This window comes from Chanodichthys erythropterus, chromosome 10, assembly GCF_024489055.1.
Source record: "Chanodichthys erythropterus isolate Z2021 chromosome 10, ASM2448905v1, whole genome shotgun sequence".
NCBI lineage: Eukaryota > Metazoa > Chordata > Actinopteri > Cypriniformes > Xenocyprididae > Chanodichthys > Chanodichthys erythropterus.
Window position 1 is genome coordinate 47,051,725 of NC_090230.1, and position 23,228 is coordinate 47,074,952.

A 23,228-nucleotide genomic window follows, 5' to 3' on the forward strand; every position below is an offset into this window, starting at 1 on the left:
ACTCGTGAAGAGCTTATAAAATGTGTAAAGTAGTCAAAACACCGGCGGGAATCCCTCCGTCACACACACAAATGATCTGCTGCGTGGAGACGCGCATCTGATGCCTGTGATGGGCAAACTCGCGACTATGACAAGAAAAACCGACATGCGTGAGGATTCTGTCCTTTTTAGGGTCTCGTCTTCCTGTTTTTGGTTCGGTTACATGTCTTTGGTCCGGGTTGCGTTCATATATCATTCGAACCGCACCAGAGTTCGTTTGGAAGCGGACCGAGACCCATCTTTTCAGCGGTCTCGGTCCGCTTGTTTGGTGCGCACCAGGGTTCGGATGGCAGCGTTCACATATGTTCAAATGAACCGCACTATCCGAGCAATCGCACCAGGGTTCGTTTTAATCGAACCAAACATGACAAGTGTGAACGCACCCTCAAACATCTTCAAAGGAATATAAAGTATTAAAGCATAAAGAAATAGAAGCAGTGAAGGAAATTCTAAGTCTAATTCTGAAATAATAATTTTGAACTATTTGCATTAAAAATTGTATGCATAATATATGTCAAACGTTTCATGTTTTGTCACACTCAGTTATGAATTACACGAATCACGTAAATGCATATTTGCAATTCAAAACGGCAATATTTGAGAAAAAAGTTTGCATCACTAGATGTCACTGTCGGTCGTTTAAAGGGTTAGTTCACCCAAAAATAAAAATTCTGTCATTTATTATTTACCCTCATGCCGTTCCACACCCTTAATGCTGCGTTCACACCGAACGCGTCTGGGCCGTCAAATTCATGCCAGACGCATCTAGTTGGACGCTTGAACATTTTGAAGTCAATTTGCTCTATTCGCTCGTCTAAAACAAAGTGTGTTCAGACGCGAATTCGCGTCATGGGAGGGCTTCCATCCCTTTCTGCACAGATCCTCGGCCGGCTTTTGCTAGCTAGCAGGTGGGCTATATAAACGGCTAAAATCATGCAAAGCGCTTTACAACTAACCAGGGTAGCATTTCCCAAAAGCATCGTAAGCCTAAGATGATTGTAGCTCCATTGGTTTCAATGGAGCTACGATCAACTTAAGCTTACGATGCTTTTGGGAAACGCAGCCCAGATTGTCTGATTTCTTCGCTTATCCTCTTCCAGGCAAGGTCCTTTTTATTCCTGACCCGATAAAAATATGATGACACATCATAGAGCTTAGGGTGGCCACACACAGCGACTAAAATTAGTAATTAACATTATCTTTGTTCTGGTCTCCACCGGTGATCACGTCATAAACACGTTACTACCAAAGCAGAGTCCCTGATTGGTTAACGCGGCGCGAATTTTTGCCAAAGTTCAGATTTTTCAACTCGGGCGTCGGATTTACGCCGCAGGATGTCTAGAGTTTACATTGACTTAACATGTAAATCAGACACCCCAAACGCGTTCGATGTTCGTTAATCTTCGGAACACAAATTAAGATATTTTAGTTGAAATCTGATGGCTCCGTGAGGCCTCCATAGGGAGCAATGACACTTCCTCTCTCAAGATCCATAAAGGTACTAAAAACATATTTAAATCAGTTCATTTGAGTACAGTGGTTCAATATTAATAATATAAAGCGACGAGAATATTTTTGGTGCAACTTATATAGACTTATATAGTGATGGCCGATTTCAAAACACTGCTTTCGCAAGCTTTGGAGCATTATGAATCAGCGTGTCGAATCAGCAGTTCGGAGCGCCACAGTCACGTGATTTCAGCAGTTTAGTTCATAACGCTCCAAAGCTTCCTGAAGCAGTGTTTTGAAATCAGCCATCACTAAATAAGTCGTTATTTATTTATTTTTTTTGGCACACCAAAAATATCCTCGTTGCTTTATAATATTAATATTGAACCACTGTACTCACATGAACTGATTTAAATATGTTTTTAGTACCTTTATGGATCTTGAGAGAGGAAGTGTCATTGCTCCCTATGGAGGCCTCACTGAGTCATCGGATTTCAACTAAAATATCTTAATTTGTGTTCTGAAGATTAAGGTCTTACGGGTGTGGAACGGCACGAGGGTGCGTAATTTTCTTGCTTCGTCCTGGCATTCACGCGGCATCAGGTCATGAGTCCTTCCATTCACTGCCAGCCAATTAATCTAATAATGACATTGTGTGAACAGTAAACCCATACTTGGCCATCTCAGTCATTTTGACACTGACGAGTGCTGTTAGACCGCTCAGGCAGACCAGAATAAAAATGTAACTTTTAAACCTTTTTGTGATTCTAACAACAAAGAGTGCTAAGTAATAGAGCAGTAGTGCAAGAATTTCAAATAGGCCTATTGGTGGTTACTGGTTACAGCCCTGAAACAATGATACTTCATCCAAAAACTCTTCTTCAGTCAAGATCCAATATCTAAAAATATACTAAAAAATAAATACCAGATACAAGCAAAAATTAAGTTGGCCGATTAGCTAAAATTTTATGAAGGTTTAAATGACATTGGAATTCCTCAACATTTTCCTAATAGAATACGCCGTTATAAAATTGAATGTGGACGCTGAAGTATTTTGAACGTTAAAAAATGGACTGCAATATGATGATGATCTTAAGCTATTGGTCTTCACTATTTTTTTTTTTTTTCATGAGAACCACACTGATAGGACAAAGTCAATAGGAGAGCCACTTTTACCGCAAAAGTATCAAAAGTTACATCCAGTACATGAAAAAACTAGTAATTTATATAGTAGTAAATGCAATGCAATAAATACAAAAGGCGGAAAAATATGTCGAAAACGTTTCATGTCTCGTCACACTCAGAAATTACACGAATCACGTAAATGCATATTTGCAATTCAAAACGGCAATATTTGAGAAAAAAAAGGCGATTAGTTTGCATCGCTAGACGTCACTGTCGGTCGTTTAAAGGGTTAGTTTACCCAAAAATGAAAATTCTGTCATTTATTACTTACCCTCATGCCGTTCCACACCCGTAAGACCTTCGTTAATCTTCGGAATACAAATTAATATATTTTAGTTGAAATCCGATGGCTCCGTGAGGCCTTCATAGGGAGCAATGTCACTTCCTCTCTCAAGAACCCTCCCTAGCTCTACAGCGCCCCACAAATCACCAACGGAAATCTGTGGTGAAAAATGGAACTGCAGCGCGCTCTCATCGAGAGCCATTGGGTCAGATTTCTGTATGCCCCGCTCATTTTCACAAGTTAAAAGCTTGGCGAGCCGCATGAGGAACACTGATCTAAGCCAAATTAGGTGAAGATCTGATAAACGGAGATAGTGATTTTCAATTTCATCAAAAAGAGGAATCTCGGAAAAATCTAAAAAAGTTATGCATGTATGGAAGCCCATATTCAACACACAAAAATAACCATGCTTAGATGAGAAATATGAGATAAAAAGTAAAAATGATGGCATACTAAATCAAAATTATGAGATAAGCCAATTATGAGAATTATTATGACAAGTCAAAATGTTTGTCTTAAGAATTCTGGTAACACTAATAAGGTTTCATTAGTTAAATTTAGTTAACATGAATAAAGAATGAACAATACTTCTGCATTTATTTTTATCTTGTTAAATTAAACATTTACTAATACATTATTAAATCAAATGTTGTATTTGCTAACATTTACTCACTGTGAAGTAACATGAACAAATGAACAGCTGGATTTTTTTTAACATTAACAAAGATTAATACTGTAACAAATGTATTGCTCATTGTTAGTGCATGTTAGTTAATTCATTAACTAATGTTAACTAATGAAACATTGTAAAGCGTTACAATTTTAAATTATGAGAAATTGTCAATTGTCACTTATTTCATAATTATGCTTTGCATGTCATAATTTTGACTTTTTATCTCAAAATTATGACAAGTTTTGGTCACATTTACTGCAGTTCAGCAAATTTTCATAAGTGAAATCCAGTCATTTCAATAGAAATCCAATAATCTGGAATTTCGCATGAGGACAAAAATATTTCGCCACATCACGTTGACCTACAGAAAAGCTGCTTGGTTTGGAAGTGACTTCTGTGTGAGTTGTGCTTCACATCACTACACCATTGACAATAATAAACTTTGCTCACAAAAAATTTCTCATGTGACCACTCCTTTTATATCTCATAATTTTGACTTGTGTCTTAATTATGAATTACTAAAGCATGATTGTTTTCCTGTGGCTTAAATGGTCTTCCATACACAAAGCCAAGAAACAGAAAGAAAGAAGATTCCACATGGTTCAAGACCAAAAAATTGCAGCTTTGCCTGTTGGTGGCACTAGAGGGTTCAGTTTGAGATCAAGACCACCAGCAAAGTTCAGACTCCTCTCAACCAAATTTCCCTCCAAAAAGGTTTTATGAGCTGCCAAGAGACTCCCAAGCAAAAACAATAGGAGCTTCCACACCTTTAGTGATTGTCCCCTAAAAATAATGAAAAACCACGGGGGAGGAAAAGACCATTCCATATAACAGGAAGTTACATAATCATAAAAACTAAACTAACATCCAGCTGTGCTTTCCAGCTTGGATTTATACAAATGCTTCTACATAATCAAATTATGTATCACTTTCTACCTCAGACTAAACCACAGCTAGACATCTGAGGAAATTGCTGACTGACTATGCAAACTCTCAACTGCATGATTAAAAAGATTCATATCATTAAATCTTTACATACATATGTAGTGAATAGTGTAATTGCAATGGAATTGTCGTTTCCTCAAGTAAAAATGTACTCGTGAATGGAAAAAAGTTACACTTTGAGATATGAAGTCATAATTACAATAAATAAATTTGCAATTACAATACATAAGTTGCACTGAAAGATATTTCTTGTAATTGCAACTTACAACTATATAAGTCAATTAAAGAAATCAAGTTGCAATTGTGAGGTCGCAACTACGCTGTAGATAAGTAAGAAATTTATCCTGAATATCATTAACACTTTATTTATGCAAATAAAACATTTCAAGGTCCAGGAAAACAACAACAAAAAATAAGTACATTCGTTAAAGTAGCACGTGGTTTTGTTTGCCAGCATGTCATGTTCATTTGATTAGGACGAGGTTGGCACACGAGAAAGACAAACTGTTTTTAAGATGGGCACAGATGCTGCATCATTTGACCCATGGCTGTGCATAAATATTTTTGAACGTTGTTCACAATATGCTGCATGTAACTCTCAAAGTGCAGCCTATGAGAGAGTGGAAAGTGTACAGAACCAATATATTTTCTTGCAGGTAATGATACTGCAGAGATGGACAGTTTAAAAGATCCAAATAAGAGATCCCATCTGTTTAAAAAAAGTAAAAAGTGACGCCTCCTCAGGAAAGGGATTACAAAAGTCTTAACACAGCAGAGTGCACTCCAAACCCAAATCAGTGTCAGTTTCACTGGATTTCAGCTGTTGACGGTAAAACATCTCTAAAGTCCACCAATGTGTCCCCAATGAAAACCCTTCAGCCACACAGATAAATGTACAATATTCACAGTATTTACATGGTGTGGTTAATCCAAAAACAGCCAGTGATGAATTCCATTGGTTTGCCTTTCATTTGTTCTCGAGGAGAGTCTTTATATCTTTAATGCCATGTTCTGATGCAACTGCGATCACGTGGTCTAAAGCGTTGAGTCGTCCCAAAAGCCTGATAACATCCTTAATTTGTTCCCTATGTAGAGAAACAAGAACTGTTATTAATAATAAAAAAGGGAGATAATGCTTACATTGCAGAGCCATTAAAATAATTATCGATATTCATATACTTGCATTATATAAATTTTCCTTTTCCTCATTAAAATGTATGTCCAAACAACAATGTGCAGATCTCTAGGCCTAGAACGCCACCAGACTCCCACTGAAGGCTGCAGATTTACATTCATTTTATATTAAACCATCATATCTTCATACTATGATAATATCTATTATATCTTTGTGTGGCATATACATTTATGTTCAAAATAATAGCAGTGCGTTTAAAAAAAGTGAGTAAAGCTCAAAATCCATATAATAACCTTTATTTCAATAAACACAAATGCATTGGGAACACTGCACATTATATTCTAAATCAAAACATGAAGAAAAAAATGATCAAATTTGTTATTACGTTTCAGAAAGTGAAGGAAAAGGAATATTAGGCTGTTCAAAAAAAAAATAGCAGTGTCTACATTTTTCTTTACAAAGTCACATATTTACTGTATAAACTGAAAAATGCTTAAAGATTTTGCTTTCTTGTGAATCACTGAACTAATATTAAAGTTGTATAACCACGGTTTCTGAGAACTGCTTCACATCTGTGTTGCATGGAGTCAACCAACTTCTGGCACCTAAGATGCTGCTCGTTTACTGGTGTGTTTGGGGTCATTGTCTTGTGGAAACCATTTTAAGGGCATTTCCTCTTCGCCAGAAGGCAACATGACCTCTTCAAGTATTTTGATGTACTCAAACTGATCCATGATCCCTGGAATCCGATAAATAGGCCCAACACCATAGTACGAGAAACATCCCCATATCATGATGCTTGCGCCACCACGCTTCACCGTCTTCACAGTGTACTGTGGCTTGAATTCAGTGTTTGGGGGTCGCCTGACAAACTGTCTGCGGCCCCTAGACCCAAAAAGAACAATCTTGCTTTCATCAGGGCCACAAGATATTGTGCCATTTCTCTTTAGGCCAGTCAATGTGTTCTTTGGCAAACTGTAACCTCTTCAACACGTGACGTTTTTTCAACAATGGGACTTTGCGAGGGCTTCTTGCCGATAGCTTGGCTTCACATAGGCGACTTGTAATTGTTACAGTACACAAAGGTAACTTTAGACTTTCTTTGATCTCCCTGGAGCTGATCATTGGCTGAGTCTTTGCCATTTTGGCTATTCTTCGGTCCATTCGAATGGTAGTTTTCCGTTTTCTTCCACGTCTTTCTGATTTTGATTGCCATTTAAAGCATTGGATATCATTTTAGCTGAGCAGCCTATCATTTTCTGCACTTCTTTATATGTTTTCCCTTCTCTAATCAACTTTTTAATCAAAGTACGTTGTTCTTCAGAACAATGTCTGGAACGACCCATTTTACTCTGATTTTCAGAGAGAAATGCACAGTACAACATTTGCTGCCTTCGTCCTTAAATAAGGACCATTTGTTTGACAACAGTTTTTTCACAGAATTAATTGAAATTGATTAATCTCTAATTGAACTCCACACTGCTATTATTTTGAACACGCCCATTTCAATTAATGATTCAATTACACATAATCAGCAGCATTCATGTCATGACTGTTGTGTCTGTTGGTTTTCTATTACACTACTACATCTATTAGTAAAATATTTGCCATGTAGAAATATAATTTCTATCAAAAACAATGATTGATCTGGTTAGTGATGTTGGATTGCTATTATTTTGAACACAACTGTACAGAGATGTTAAGATGTTACCTTAACGCATGAACATAAGAAACCACTTTACCTCACGTTCCTCTTCTCCACATCTGATCCAGCCACACAGCTGCGGTACAGACTGCTGGCCAGGTGTTTCAAATATCTGCAGAAGTTCTCGAGCTGAGGAAGAGTCTGCTGTCCTTTCAGACTGCTGAACCACTGCACAGGAAAACACTCCACCACCTGAGGATATCGGTAGAGGGTCAGAACTTCACTTGTAAACACTGTTTATATGAATATTAATACCAAATGAGTCATACTTTGCGGCATTTCTCCACATGTTCCTCGCTGGCATCTGTGGTCTGCAGGGCTGAGAGAATGTAGCGGTTTAGTGTGCTGTCCACGGCGAGCTCCTTCAGCGCTGACAGAGACAGGATCCCATCCCATAATAAGATGTTCCCAAGGAACTGAACACAAGAAAGAGATTCAGCAGGGAATAAGCTTGAACAATGGTTAATAATTAATCAACTGATTTAGACAACAACAAAAAGTCTCCAGAATATTTAAGCATGACTACACTTACCTTAACACAAGACCAAAACTGCCTCTGGGAAAAGAGGTAAGGACCAGAGTTCTTGTTCTCCATAACACTGTAAGGGGAGAAAATCAAAATTACACAACGTCACACACTGGTTTACACAATATATTCGGTCACAATGGAAACAGAAAATAGAAGATGTATACAATGAGCAGCATATACAAACAGTGATACAACACGAGTGATTCAGCTTTCACACTCACTTTTTTGGAAACAGAGGCAGGAAAATGTCATCATCAAGAGTCCGTCGAATTCGCATCACTATGGTCCTTAAAAGCTCCTGAAAAAGAATAGATCTTTATTTATCAATGACAATCAAACGAGATTAATAATTTAAACCTGTAAAGCCTGACATATGAAAGAAGTTTATTGAGCCATATATATATTATATATATATATATATATATATATATATATATATATATATATATATATATATATATTTATTAGGGCTGGGCGATGTATCGAATGCTTTTGTCACGCGCATTTCTTCAGTAGCCTAAAGCCGGTTCCCTGATTACCGCTAAATCGCCATCACCTGCTTTCAAATGAAGCGGCATTTAATAGACAGAGCCGTAGATCACTGATAAGACACGCAATATCGCGTTCAATATCGACGGCGATACATATCGATATTGAACGCGATATTGCGTGTCTTATCAGTGAACTACGGCTCTGTCTATTAAATGCCGCTTCATTTGAGAGCAGGTGATGGCGATTTAGCGGTAATCAGGGAACCGGCTTTACTGAAGAAATGCGCGTGACAAAAGCATTCGATACATCGCCCAGCCCTAATAAATATATATATATATATATATATATATATATATTATACACACACAGGCATGAAATTCTGATAGCTTGTAATGTAAATCAATGAGATCTTTATAACAGTGTATCAGACTACTAGCATAAATTGCATAAATCATCAACTGTCACTCTATATCAAACAATAAGATATTTAAATTCCTAGTTTTATGATCAAAGCTCTGTAGTTTTCATTTTCGGGTCAAACAATGTTATGCAAAACAATGATAATTGAGAGATGTACAAATAAATGTACCTCAAAAGCCTGATGTATCATAAAAAATGCAACACAAAAAAATGATGTATGGATAATCAAGTAAACCCAAGTTGCTTTAAGGGTTAGTTCACCCAAAAATGAAAATTATGTCATTAATGACTCACCCTCATGTCGTTCCAAACCCGTAAGACCTTTGTTAATCTTCAGAACACAGTTTAAGATATTTTAGATTTAGCCCAGACCCGGAAGAGAAGACAATGCTGAATAAAGTCGTAGTTTTTGTTACTTTTAGACCAAAATGTATTTTACATGCTTTAAAAACTTCTAACTAACCCACTGATGTCACATGGACTACTTTGATTATGTTTTTATTACCTTTCTGGACATGAACAATCTACCGTACACACATTTTCAATGGAGGGACAGAAAGCTCTCGGACTAAATCTAAAATATCTTAAACTCTGTTCCGAAGACGAACGGAGGTCTTACGGGTTTGGAACAACATGAGGGTGAGTCATTAATTACATCATTTTTATTTTTGGGTGAATTAACCCTTTCAGTCCAGTAAGTGTTCATCCTGAAATATTACTAACAATATAAAAGTTATTCTAATGTTTAAAGTATAAAACTCATCAGATTTCACAGCAAAAAGACGTCAAAATCAATCAGACGTCAAAAGGCGTGTAGTAGATTGTACACAACAGGTTTTACAGCAAAGTTTTGATCATGCTGATAATTTACAATCCCTAGAATTTTGCCTACCAAATATGATACAGTAGGCCTAAATGAAAATGAAAATCGAATGCAAAAATAAGAGCCTGTGGCTTTAATGCATTGCGGTCTCATCCGTTCACTTACTTGTGTGTTGCGGTTTTCACCGTGCAGCACAGTGGGATAATCTTTGATCAACCTCTGCATGAAAGCCACCAGTCTGGACGTCTGACTGCTGGATAGCGGATCCCACATCTGATCCGTCAGCACTGAGGGGGTGACAAGAAGGGCAGAAATCATGTTTTAAAAGAGTGATTTGGGTTTGAGATGCTGTTCTGAGATTAAAAAGTAAGGAGTGAACCATTACAAAGATGGGAAATGGGATAGACTAACCTGCTAATTTAGGAAGAAGCACTCTTTCTACAATAGCAGGAAGCAGGCTGTTATCTATGTCTTCCTCTTTCTTTAGAGAGCTCTGCTCCTCACAGCCATAGAAGAGCAAAGACTCAAACCACAGCATATACTCAAAGTTGGGACACTCCACCTGCATAGATACAAATAGCATCATTTTGGCAACTAAAGACTGAAATGTTCAGGCAATGCAAAGCAGATCAAAAAAATGGGAATGACGTTCTCTCTGTACCTCAAATGGAGACCATGAGATGAGCTGCAGTCGAATAAGGGGGTTAAAGAGTTTGGGCAAACACAGTCCGATGTAGGCATCTCTGTAGCATGTAAAATACAGCTTTCTCCAGGTCTCGAAGTGAGACTTTATGTTGTCCAGAGAGTGGAAATCCTCCACCACGTCCTCAAACACCTTCTTTGACTCGTTTAAAATGCGATCTGGAAGCCAAAAGGATAAAAAGTTTAATCAAGAAAAGATTGAAAAGTAATCAGTACAAGTGATCTTGTATTGGTGTGTGTTTGGCTGGTCACCTCTCTCTAGGTTGTAGCTGGTGATGTCAGTGGACGTCTCTTCGTCATCACTAGACAGGCCCTCCTTATGCTCAGCTCTCTTGCCGTTCTGCTCTCGAGCTTGTCTGCGACGGGTTCTGTTCAGAAGTGTCAAAACAGACCAACAGTTATTAAAACTGAAATACATCACAGAAAGTCTCCATAAAGTAGATTTGGGTGTTTTTACAGATTTTCTGATTCATTCTCATTCGGATTCACTATGTCCTGATTCGATGTGTTTATGATTTTGATTTAATCATTATTTGGAAATATTTCAGTTATAGAGTTAACAGGCCAATGTTAGTTAATTGTCCTGATGGAAGATCCAACAACAGCCCATTATTGGATTTCTAGCAGAAGCGGTCAGGTTTTGATTTTTTATGTTGGTATTTGATAGAATCCATGATGCCATGTATCTGAACAAGATGTCCAGGACCTCCAGCAGAAAAATAGGGCTACAACATTAAAAATCCAGTGCTATATTTAACTGTGGGTATGGGGTACTTTTTATTCATGTGTGCACCAAACCCATCTGGTGGGTTTGCTGCCAAAGAAATCTTTTTTTTAGTTTCATCTGACCATAAAGTCTGGTCCCGTTTTAAGTTCCAGTCTTGTCTGACAACTGAATATGCTGGAGTTTGTTTCTGGATGAGCAAGGAGGATTTTTCTTGAAACCCTCCCAAACAACTTGTGGTGATGTAGGTGCCATTTGATTTTTTTTTTTTTAGGCTTTCTGAGACTCAAGACTCAACTAATCTCTGCAATTCTCCAGCTGTGATCCTTGGAGATTCTTTGTCCACTCAAACTTTCCTCCTCACCGAGCATTAGGACGATTTAGACACATGTCCTCTTCCAGGCAGATTTGTAACATCTTTAGTTGATTGGAACTTCTTAATTATTGCCTTGATGGTGGAAATGGGTATTTTCAGTGCTTTAGCTATTTTCTTACAGCCACTTTCTATTTTGTGAAGCTCAACAATCTTTTGCTGTACATCATAACTATATTCTTTGGTTTTTCTCATTGTGATGAATGATTAAGGGAATTTGGCCTTTGTGTTTCCAAATGTTTATACTTCTGTGGAACAGGAAGTCATGGCAGGACAATATCATGTTCATGATCACCCTGGTATGCTAAAAAAAAATGTAAATATGAATAGGAATATATTTCAGAGATATTTTACTCACAAAAAATTCTAGGGATGCCAATAATTGTGGCCAACATGTTTTGGAGAAAAACATTTATTTCATATGTGATTTCCCCCCACTTTCAATACTTTTCCTTCAATTTTTGCTAATTTTATGAATTAAAGATCAAAAGGATAAACAAAATGCTGATTTATTTTTACAGTCATCTTTGATCATATTTACCAAGGTGTGTGTGTGTGTGTATATTTATATATATATATATATATATATATATATATATATGGCTTGACTGATGGATTTTAGCAATGGCGTGTAACGCAGTCACTCCTACAAGCTATTTAGGAGAGTTATATATAATATACATTGTAGTCGTCAGGTCTTAAAGTAATAGCAGCCTAATATACCTGCTGCCAAATTATGAGATAATATTAAAAATATCTATATGGCAGTTTTCCCCATGGTATTGATGTCAAAATTGTGGCCAGTGAAAATGCTTCGGAAAACCATTAACCACAGTGGCTGGTGAGCAAAAAAGTTAATGTCAAGCAAGCCCTGTGTGTGTGTGCGCATATTATATATATATATATAAAAATATATATAATTTTTTTTTGTTAAAAGCATACCGCCTAGCTTCTCTTTCAGCTATCCTCCTCTGCTTGGCAAGCTCCTGATAGGCTGTGCGATCACGACCGAATGAGTCCAAGTTAGGGGCCATAACAGCTTTACCTGAAACAGAAAGAACTGACATTAACCCTCAGTAAAGCTGAACTCACCAGTCCTGTTACAAGCTATATTGACAGATCTGATAGTCATTACCTACTCAATATATCGAACTAGATGTTCAAGCATTAGTCCACAAATGTCAGTAAAAAATTTATTTTAATTTCATGCACACTGCACATTACTTAAGGGTTTTCCTCCCTTTTCGCATGTCATCATTAAATTACGACTAGAAGTTAATTTTACACCTGCTCAGTTTTACTGGGTGAGAAACTCTCCTCCAATCACTTACCTGCTCAGCATCTTAACAATGTTTCAGTGTGATCAATAAGAAGCCAGTAAGCTTTCACCATCCGAAAACCACATACACTTTAATTTGTCTCAATCTCTCTCTCTCTCACACACACACACACACACAAACAAACGTGCACTTCTTTGTGTATTATTCTGATGTGCAATTAATCATAACTGTATAACAAAAATGGAAAGAAAAAAAAAACGAGGCCATTCAAATAAAAACCTTCAAGATGGACTGACTTGAAAGGCTGGAAAACTCCGACGATTCATCTTTAATATCATCCTGTCTTCTCTGGACGAGACGGGATGCCCGCTGCCGAAGTAACTGGTGCATGGCGACCTCTAGCTCCAGAATAACAGGCACCTGAAAGATACGATGATTTTTGTGACAGCTGAACCATAGACAAGGGGCCGGAGGCCGAGACGAGGGGCTTAGTGTGCTCTGGTATGGCAAGGGAGAGAAAGCAGCCAAATTAAATAGCTCTAGACAGAAAGCCCTTTAGAGCTGGATCAAAACTGGCTTCTGCTTGTGTCAATGCTTCATGGTATTAAACATATTATGAGCCAAACAAAAATTGTCTGAGTTTTTTTAAACTTCTGTGAAAGACTTCCAGCAAGCCATTGCTGGTTGTTTTTGACAAACAGCTTGTTTTCATTTAATGCAGCTAGTCAACAACACAACTGAGATATAATTATTCGAAAATAGCTACTGATTCACAAAAGGATGCATAGTCAGAAACTTTGCATTTAATAGAGTGCAACTGTGACGTCACATTTTCAGCACCCTTGGTTCCGGAAGTATTTTTTCCATTCATTTTTCCCATAGGGATTTTAAGTCTTTAAGAGTTATATGCCATCCTGTTAGGCATAGCGAGTGATATTAAAAATTATGTATATAGAAACATTTTACAAGAATTGCAAAACATAAATATACAAATATTATGTAGTTTGAGAGTGCAGGGACATGATTACATAAAAAAAAAACAGCTCTTTTGGCGTGATTTGCTTTTCGCAGTTCTTTGATTAGTGGGGATGTAGTTTTTCCACCAAGAATTCCACTGTAAAAAAATAATAATTTGAAATAACACAGGCTGATGGCTTCAACAAAAACATGCGTCATCAATTAGCTCACTGTAGTTCTGTTTAATAGTGTAAAAGTTATCTTTCAAAATCAATTCCCCTAGGGAGAAAAGGAATGGGATTGTTACTTTTGGAATCCGAATATTGCATTCTATAGTTTTCACAGACATGTACCACAAATTAATGTAGACATTTGCATATCCTTAGGACAAGCTACCCTTAAGCTAATGTAATTATTAAGCTATCATCAGGCATTCAAATGATACCTTAATGCTACAAATGCATAGTTACTGCATTTTGCCTTTAAAGGGCAGTGTATTCCACTGGTGCTGTAATAAATATTTACCATTTTGACTTTTATTACTTTTTATATTTTTTTGGTTCAACAACCCTGTAAACAAGCTACTTAGCTACCTAATGAATTGGAAGTCTCACACAAAAAAGTAGTATGACCTATTACTTTCTAAATAACATGAAAATGTATTGATAAATCATGATAAAGGCTATTTTTTCAACTAATAACATATGTTAGTTCTTCGCGTCTCATCTGAGACACCACGATTTGTGTATATAGTGCCTCTTTATAGCTGAACAGAATGACAGAAACACATCTCTTGCTGCATCAGCTGTGGGGAAAATATGGAAGATTACACCTTAATCCATGATCTGATGAAAAATATGACCTGCTGGACTGAAAATTAGTTTAATAAAAAAAAAAAACAACAAAAAAAACAAAAAACAAACATGAACTATGTGACTATATATATTTAAGTAAATGGTGTTATTTTTACTCCTAATGATATTATAAAAGTAATTTTAGTTGAGATAAATAAGTTTAAAGTCTAATTAACTACACAATTCTGACACAGGCAACAAAAATAAAAAAAATAAAAAAACTTTGAAATGAATCAAAAAGAAATACAGTAGTAAGGTCTGAAAAAAACAACCACCAACAACTGAAAAACAAGTCAGTAAAAACCAGCAGCAACATAAAAACAAATGCATTCATTCTTACCTTTTCACTGAAACACTCAAGCAAGTCTCCAACATACCCTCGCATTTCTTGCAAGAATCTATATTTGTCTGCGGCCTCCTGTGAGGAGCCCTCCAGGAGCTGGATGGTCTTTTTGGAGGCCTCCAGCTCCTCCTGGATCTGCTCAAAGCGCCGGGCATTGGAATTGTGCCCTTGGCGCATGAAGCTCAGCCTGGTGCACAGGGGAGTCAAAGAGAGATTTGTTATTAGTGATGTATGGGGACATCGCTAGGGTCGCACATGTCCTGATGAAGACTGTTTTGTCTAAACAATGCAATGGAGTCAGTAATACAGCTGCAGATTTTAGCATCTGCAAATACTCCATCTGGAGAAATATTACACTTCTGCAGAAACAGACAACTGTCCGATACCCAGAATTAACCCGGATCAACGTGTGAGGAGATATGCATCTTGTGTGTATCCTCATTATGCTGGAAGTCCAAAGTGCAAGCTTTCATCTTCGATGAAATAGTCTGGTCAAATTTATGGGACGTGCATGAAATTTATCAGGGCATTAAAAACTATGAAGTGTTGGTACATATAAAATCCTAGGAAATACCAACTGGGCAGATTTGAACTGGCAATTTGAGGGGTTACAGTGACCGCCGATGAGCAGGCAGTTCAGACCGTACCTGTCTTTGAGACGTTTCTTTACCAGATCTGTGGTTATAGGGGTCAGGTCACAAGAGGGAATGGGATAAGGAACTGAGGGCTCTGCTTTCAAAGTCTTGCTGTTGTCGGCTCCGACTGTGGCAGTGGTGTAGCTAAACGGCATGGCGTAGGAAGCTCCATAAGGCTGTGCATCATAACCGCCTTGGTAATACATGGTTGTATCTTCAGACTGGGTGGTTTGGACCTAAAATATCAAAACAGGATATGACATTAAAATTAGAGTGTCAAAATAAATATTGCGACTTCAAATCGCAAACTATAGTACACTGTAGTAATTGTACTGGTATTTGGTATTTTTTAGTATTACCAATTCAATACTAAAAAAAGTCTTCTATCAATTACACTATCATTCAAGAGTTTAGGGTGAGAAAGTTTTTTTGTTTTTGAAGGCTACATTTATTTGATCAAAAACAGTATAAAAAAATAATATAATGTCCATGATCAAAGAAAATATAACATATCCAGGGGCACATCTGGTACCGCTGGTAATATACAGCCTATTCCTCACTCAAGCACACATGCTGCAAACCACCGCCAAAAGTAGGCTTATGAATATCATTCTGAGTCCGTGTCAGTGCAACTTTCATTCGGATTACATAATCGGAGAGTAGGCCTATTTGTTTTTGATTTGAACTGGTTCGTTTAAAAGACATTTCAAGCTTTCTCTAGATATATTTCTCATGTCTGGGAGGCAAGTAGCCTATACGCTGAGTTTTGGTTAATTTATGTGATCAGAGACCGAGACGGCAGAAAGAAGCTTCCTGGTTGTTTTCTTTATTTTACAAAAGCACAATGTTTTCTTGTTATTGTGAGTGTACACAAATACATAAAACTAAAACTAAAAAATAAAACTAACTCTTTAACATTGGAGTAAGCGGCCAAGTTACGTACATGTTACGGGTTTTTTGAATGGGTTTTTGCTAAATCGCCTGAAATAAGGTCTGTGGTTAACAAAGCCTCTAAATATTTTCACGTTTTGATCTATGACATAAAACACACCAGTTATAACCCACTTGTGATTTTTTTAAACTTTTACTGTGTCTTAAAATCGGCGGTTGCTAACAAATTACTAAAAGGGACTACTTCCTTTGGCGGGGACTTTAGACGTGATCATTAAAAACGGGACATTTGGACAGAATTTTTCATGAAAAAGTGAATAAGTATTAATAAAAAAGTTGAAAAATACAAAATTTATAATAAAGTTGTTTTCTAAATAAAGTTTGAAGAAGCTTGGTGGTGACGACGTTGATCCGCGACTATGGTGTGCTGTAGTCAGTTTAAAGCCTACTGTTAGCTTTTTATATCTGACGACTTTATTTAGGCTTCAAAATCTATAAATGTTGTGTTAACTTGTAAAGATGATCTTGATAGACAAAACGTGTAAGTGTCATAACCCTTTGTTAAACACAGAGCTTATTTTCTGCGAAATTCCAAAAGTCTATGGGAAAAATGCATAGGCTTTCAACCGAGGGAACCCACGCGCCACTAACTTCCGGGTTGGCCTACAAAAACGCGTCATCCCTGGGGCACTCTATTAACGTTCTGGCCCTCACATACTGTGTGACTTCACTTCGTGTGGAGTTTTTTTTTTTTTTTCTGCGACTATCCAACTAATACAATTTTGGTTGACTAAGCCTCTTCTTGTCGACTAATGTTTAGTCAACTATTGGGGTCAGCCCTAGTAAAATAAATTTAAAAAAATCCATGTCATGACCCCTTTAAGTAACCTTTGTCTTTTTATCCTATTTAAAAAAACTTTTTTCTTCTTCATATCAAAGGATGTAATGTTCTTAATGTACTTTATTCATTTAACAATGAATGTAAAAAAATACTTCTGAAACCAAGGCTGCTGAAAAAGAGGAGGGGCACTTTTACACTCTATTAAACACTTTCATATATGCTAGTTAATATACTCTGACTCACCTGAGGGATGCTAATGCCCTTCCTGATCTGCTCCTGCTCCCAGCGATTCACTTCCTCATCCTGGCCATCATCTAGAGCTTCATCATCACTGCATTCGATACCTGAATCACAACACACACACACACCCAAAACAAACACTAAGGTCAGATCTTGGTTAAGTGCACATCTTTACCAGGATCTGATCTCTCACACCCACACAATTCCTATTTATGTCTTTTTTGTGTGACTTTTTCTAAGTGACATGACATTACAAGGACATTTCTTCTGAAGACCAGGTGAATGTGGGTTCCTGTAATTGTACATAAACAAGTTTCATATTACTAGAGCTTAGTTTGAACTGCATCACACACTGACCGATCTCTTCAGCTATTTTCTGCCTCTGACTCTTTATCTTGACTCCACTGAAGTTGATCCTTTTCTCATCTTCATCATCATCACTGCCGCCGTTCTCATCTTCGCGAACAAGGCGCTTGCTCGTCGCTTCATTCTCGACCAACGGAGCCTCACCCCCAAGCTCTCGAGCCATCTGCCTACGTTTACGAGCAGCATGAATGAAGGCCGCGTCGGGGATCTCGCCTGTTGAAATGTATGACAGCTATTGTTGGTGTAAACACAATGATTAATCACTTTCACGTGAATTAGTTTAACCAGAAAGATCCTAAACAGACTAAAAGCCATTTGTTTGCCATATAAAAATGTGGATTTGATCACATACGGTGTTTAACAACATTCAATGTTTAACCACAATACACATCAGCAGGTTAATCATGCTGACGTTGGTCCTGCAACTTGCTCTACAGGTCCAGCCTGGAGGTTATGGAAACTCTCACCTGGTCTAAGCGAGCTGAGGGCAGACAGAGTTTGGCTAAATGCTCCCCCTGCAGACTTTTGCTCGCCTTCCTCTTCCTGTTCCTCATTGCTGTCGACCTCCATTTCTTCTTCTCCCTGTTCACTGCTGGCTCTGCTGCCCGATAAGGGCTCCTCTTTAATTGACAGATTCTGAGCAGGTCCACCTAAAAAGAACAAACCAGTGAGCGATAATACTAACTTATGTAATTAGCTAGATGGCCAAGGGCTAAGATTACTGAGGGTCTAATAATGTGTGGGCTATATTACAACATAAAAATAATAACACTAGAAAAATGGGGGTCACTCAGAGCCGACATCAGGACACACTAACTAGGAGATCATACATAATTCTTCAGCTATATTCTAGAACAGTGGTTCCCAAACTGGGGTACGTGAGGTGACAAAAGGGGGTACGTGAACAAAATGCTGAGTAGTCAATATTATTTTAAGGTAGAATTAAATTAACATCGAGCATGTATTTCTAACTTCCAAAATGTCGTAAATCCAGTACATTTAATCAAATTACCTCATCATTTGCAGTGAAAAATTATTGTATCCACCATAGACTGTAAAACAAGCAGCCTGCAAATGATTGCGTGCAGAATCTGCTGCCTTAAATCGCGCTAAATTACTGTCGTTCTCGACAATGCACTTTTGTAAAAGTAGAGATTTAGCACTTACTCGCATGAAGAACAAAATAGACACAGATAATGGATTAATTTCGATTTAAGACTCAAACTTTCTCCGATACAAAAACATACCTTGTGTGAGTTGTATTTAATGATGATAACAAGCAAGACTGCAATTGTTCCCAAATATTCACATGACTGCAAACGTGGCATTATTATACAACAGGTCAAAAAATAGAACGTAAATTTTAAACACAGTACTGTCAGTATTTACTCTATTTTTCAATTAAATAATTTTAACGAAAACCACAGCAGAACTACAACACACATCTGTGTTTCACAAACAATTCTGCGGCTTTGAAAGAATCGTGAGAGTCAATGATGCATTAACAGCCACTTGCTTCGTTACTGAATGAATGACTCGATGACTCACTCTTAAAAATAGTGACTTGCTGCCACCTACTGGTGGTTTTAGTTTAATATTTAAAAGTTTTACTTTGTTTTACCATCATTGCATATTTCTCTATTGGACATTTTTTATTTAAAACATTATTTTATAAAGTTATTCATAAAGCTAAAAAAAAAAAAAAAAACACTGGAAAATCAATTTAGGGGGCAAATATTGTCCCTAAGTGGTAAAGGTGTAACTGCAGTCAAAGTGGAAGAGAGGGGGTACGCAGAAGGATGGTAATCCCTTCAGGGGGTACTCCAAGCTAAAAAGTTTGGGAACCACAGTTCTAGAGGCTCTATATTCTAGCTGAGCCCCCAATGTGAGTTTTTTTTTTAAAGTGACTGTTACTTTAGAACGCATCACCTTATATATGAAAATCACTGAGCGCTTCCGTCTCTGGCTCAGCGCCAGATGTGTTTACTATTATAACATGGAGTGGGGGCAGCAAACAGATATTTTCTAAATAAAATGAAAATTTGATGTTTTAAAGCGGAACTCAGTAAGATTTGTGAAGCTCCCCCTACAGGTTCCTTCAGTGAATCACACTGTCGTAAATACTCAAAGCGCAGCTCTGGACTACAACGCTCAACAGCGCAGTAGTTTTGCAAATACAGTACAAGAAATCTCGATGGAGGTGGGTAATTTTCGAAATTGTCTTATAAATTCATAATATATACATTGTTTTTGAATTACTGTAAAGCATTTTTGTCACTCTCGCGTGAACGTGAACATGAGGCGAGATTGTCAGGTCGGCGCAGCTCAACATGCAAGTGCTGTTTTCTGGCGTAGACGTGCCAGAGGGGGTTAGTGCTCGCCTCAAACACACCACTACTAGTCAATTAACCATCGTAAGGACTTAGAAAACTATTTATGAAGGTAAAAAAAGTTACTTAGTTCTGCTCCCCTGTGAAGGGGGTGGATTCTGGAAACCACTGCCACTTCAATATATATTTTCTAAGTTATTAATCAACATTTATCTTTCTGTTCAATTATTTGAACGACTTCTTCAACGTATGTTAAAGCTTTTAATTTCCTTTTCAAACACTAGAAAATAATTTGGAATATTGTCTGTACCTCTCACTGAGAGAAAAGAACATGTTATCAGTATGTTTTGGGAAAGTTTCCTGCTCAGATCAACTTCAACCTCAAAGGTTAAGTGTTCTGTGCAGGTCCTTTGTACTGGTGGACAACTGGCACCCTTTTAGTGAACAGACAGACACCATGTCATGACCCCAAAAAGGACATCCAGTACCTAAATCCAGAGTCCCCTCGTCAGCATCCTGACAAATGGAGAAATGCTTCTGACTATCTGTCAATGTGTGGAAGGTTACCAAATTTGTCTATTTTTCTTAGCCAATCAGAATCATTCAACCTGAAGTAATGACGTATTTAGTTGACTCTGTTAGAGTATAATTGTTGTGGAAATGTGAATGTACGCAGAGCGGCCTACGAACTCCTTAGGAGACTTGAAGCTGGCTTCTGCTGATGAAACTGCAAACTATTCTTCAGTAAAATTTTCTTCAATTTATTTTTTTTAATCTCTGACTCTGGGTCTTCATTCATCATATCTGGTCTTTTGGGTCTTTAACTGTAAAATTCCCCCTACACCTGATTTATAGAAATGCATGATATTATGAAAAAATAAAAAAGATTGAGTACCAATGCGCACGCTTTGCTCTGGTATGGCACTGGTGTTCTTTTCCAAATCCTCCTTGTATTCTTTCTTCAGCTGCTTGACGATCTTCTTGCTGTGGTAGGATTTCTTCACACGAAACACTTCAGTGTCATCTAATAGTGAGAGATATATAGTGAATCTATATAAATATATACATCTTTTAAAATGCATACACTAGGTAATTGAGCACATAATGCATAATATAGGTGCAAAGTGTATCAAAGACTTTAGATAGTATATAATTTGGGGCACAACTTTTCTTCAGGGTCCTCCCACTTTCTGATCAATGAATGTTCATGCCCTTTTCTATTTTTATCATTACTAGATAAGGATTTTTAAAAAGCATTCAATTTCAGCTCGATTCAATAATGAGTATATTTCAATATGAGTTATTGAGTATATTTCAATTATGAGAATATTTCAATATATGCAGAGTCCTAACTGATCACTATTAGTAGTTAATTTAATAGGCAAAGTAGCTCATGTTTTTGGTGATTGTCAGTTTAATAATGACACGAACTGTCATTTAAATAGACTACAGTTAGATGATGAACTGCACCGCAAAAACTCTGCACTGAAACATTACGTTGTTTTTATGTATTTTTTTTTTATGTTACATGCGTCTTTAATGGCCGTTGATGAGCACCTTCATCGTCGTGGAAGCTCAGCAGACTCGCTTTGGGTTCTTCTCGGTACTCCTTCCTTTTCTTCTTGTCTTTGTTGATCTTGACAGCACCAGGCTGAAATCCGTTCCCGTGGTTGTTCAGTATGTTTGCTCCAGGAGCGGGACCAGTAAAGGACTCACTCGGGTTCGCCGACTCTTCAGCCCCGGGCCCGCCGGACTGCTGGACCTCCTCTTTCTCCTCATCGTCTGAGTCATTCCTCTGCCTAAAATTGCACCTCTTAGCTTTCTTAAACATGGTGATATGGTGTGCAACGTCTCTATGATAATATATACAGACTGATTTCTAGATTTTTGCAAGGCGCCAAAGATGATAACAAGTCCACCATTTTGCCTTCTGCGGAAACGTTTATGTAACTCTGTGAATGTTTGGATTTGCTGAGCGGCAGCGGAAACTCGCTGCTGCCATCTAGATAAGAGGTGCCGTCTCGAACAATTTCCATGTTTTGTTCCGTTTGTTTTTCACCATAATATAAGATCACCTTCCAACAGTGTAAAAATCCCTCAAATATATTTTCAATAACAATAATTATTATAATTATAATATAATTAATATTACAATAATAATTTCGTTATGCCGGTTAAAGTCACCAATCAAAATGGACCACGCTTGTTTTATGGAATATTTCAGTATTTATTATTAGTGACTCATCAATGCACAAATTTTTCACTGGCAAGAGGGTGGGACAACCTGTCTTTTAAATCATGTCCCACCCTACATTTGTTCTTGTTTGAGTAGCCAAAGAGGATCTAAAGAGGTGCTAAAGAGGATCTTTTCGTCGACTGAGAAACCAAAGACTGTTAGTGAGTTTTTGAAATGAGCACATGTGTAAGAACAGCCCTCCTCCTTCACAGCTCATTTCGAGGGAACGCCTCCCAAAACTTGTGCATGAGTATTGGAAACACGAGTGTTTACCACCGGCATTCGCTGTATCGTGTTAGTGGATTCATTATGTCGGACTCACCGCAGGTAACTCATAATCTGCAGTTGTTACTCCTGTCTCCTGACAAAAACATTGCATGCAGCGCCTGTAGAGTGTGGAAAGTTACTGGAGTGCGCAGCCGCGCATGTCTCTCACAAGGAACGTCACGGCAGTGATTGACAAGCCAGAGGGCCAATCGTTTACGTGATGATCGCTTAAACGATTGGCTGATGTTTTTAAGGCCCTACCTCGTGCACAGATGATGTATATTAATATTATTCCTTACAGCGCACCTAATAAATAGTCTTTTATCAGTTAGTAAAGACAGTTTCAAGTAATATTGCAAAAATGTATTTAACAAAACATTTAGCACCTTTAATATACATACATTATAATATATACATCACAAGGACTATTCCAACTTCTGTTCCATGCCAGCTTTAATGGTTACTATGGTATTTTTTCTAATCAACAACACTGGCATATGCATTTTTCTAA

General features: G+C 37.5%; 1 protein-coding gene across 1 annotated transcript; it reads right to left on the reverse strand.

Annotated features, from left to right (window-relative positions):
- Positions 1-4,607: 4,607 nt before the first annotated feature.
- paxbp1 (PAX3 and PAX7 binding protein 1) lies at positions 4,608-22,159 on the reverse strand. The gene is made up of 18 exons (XM_067397971.1): positions 21,772-22,159; positions 21,110-21,238; positions 18,352-18,534; positions 17,876-18,097; positions 17,522-17,622; positions 15,559-15,782; positions 14,909-15,098; positions 13,054-13,177; positions 12,420-12,522; positions 10,633-10,748; positions 10,340-10,539; positions 10,090-10,240; positions 9,844-9,965; positions 8,165-8,241; positions 7,947-8,013; positions 7,684-7,830; positions 7,452-7,606; positions 4,608-5,659 (listed from the first exon to the last, which is right to left on the reverse strand). Exons 1-18 carry the CDS (start codon positions 22,043-22,045, stop codon positions 5,542-5,544), a joined length of 2,703 nt encoding a protein of 900 aa, XP_067254072.1. The 5' UTR covers positions 22,046-22,159; the 3' UTR covers positions 4,608-5,541.
- Between the last annotated feature and the right edge of the window lie 1,069 nt (positions 22,160-23,228).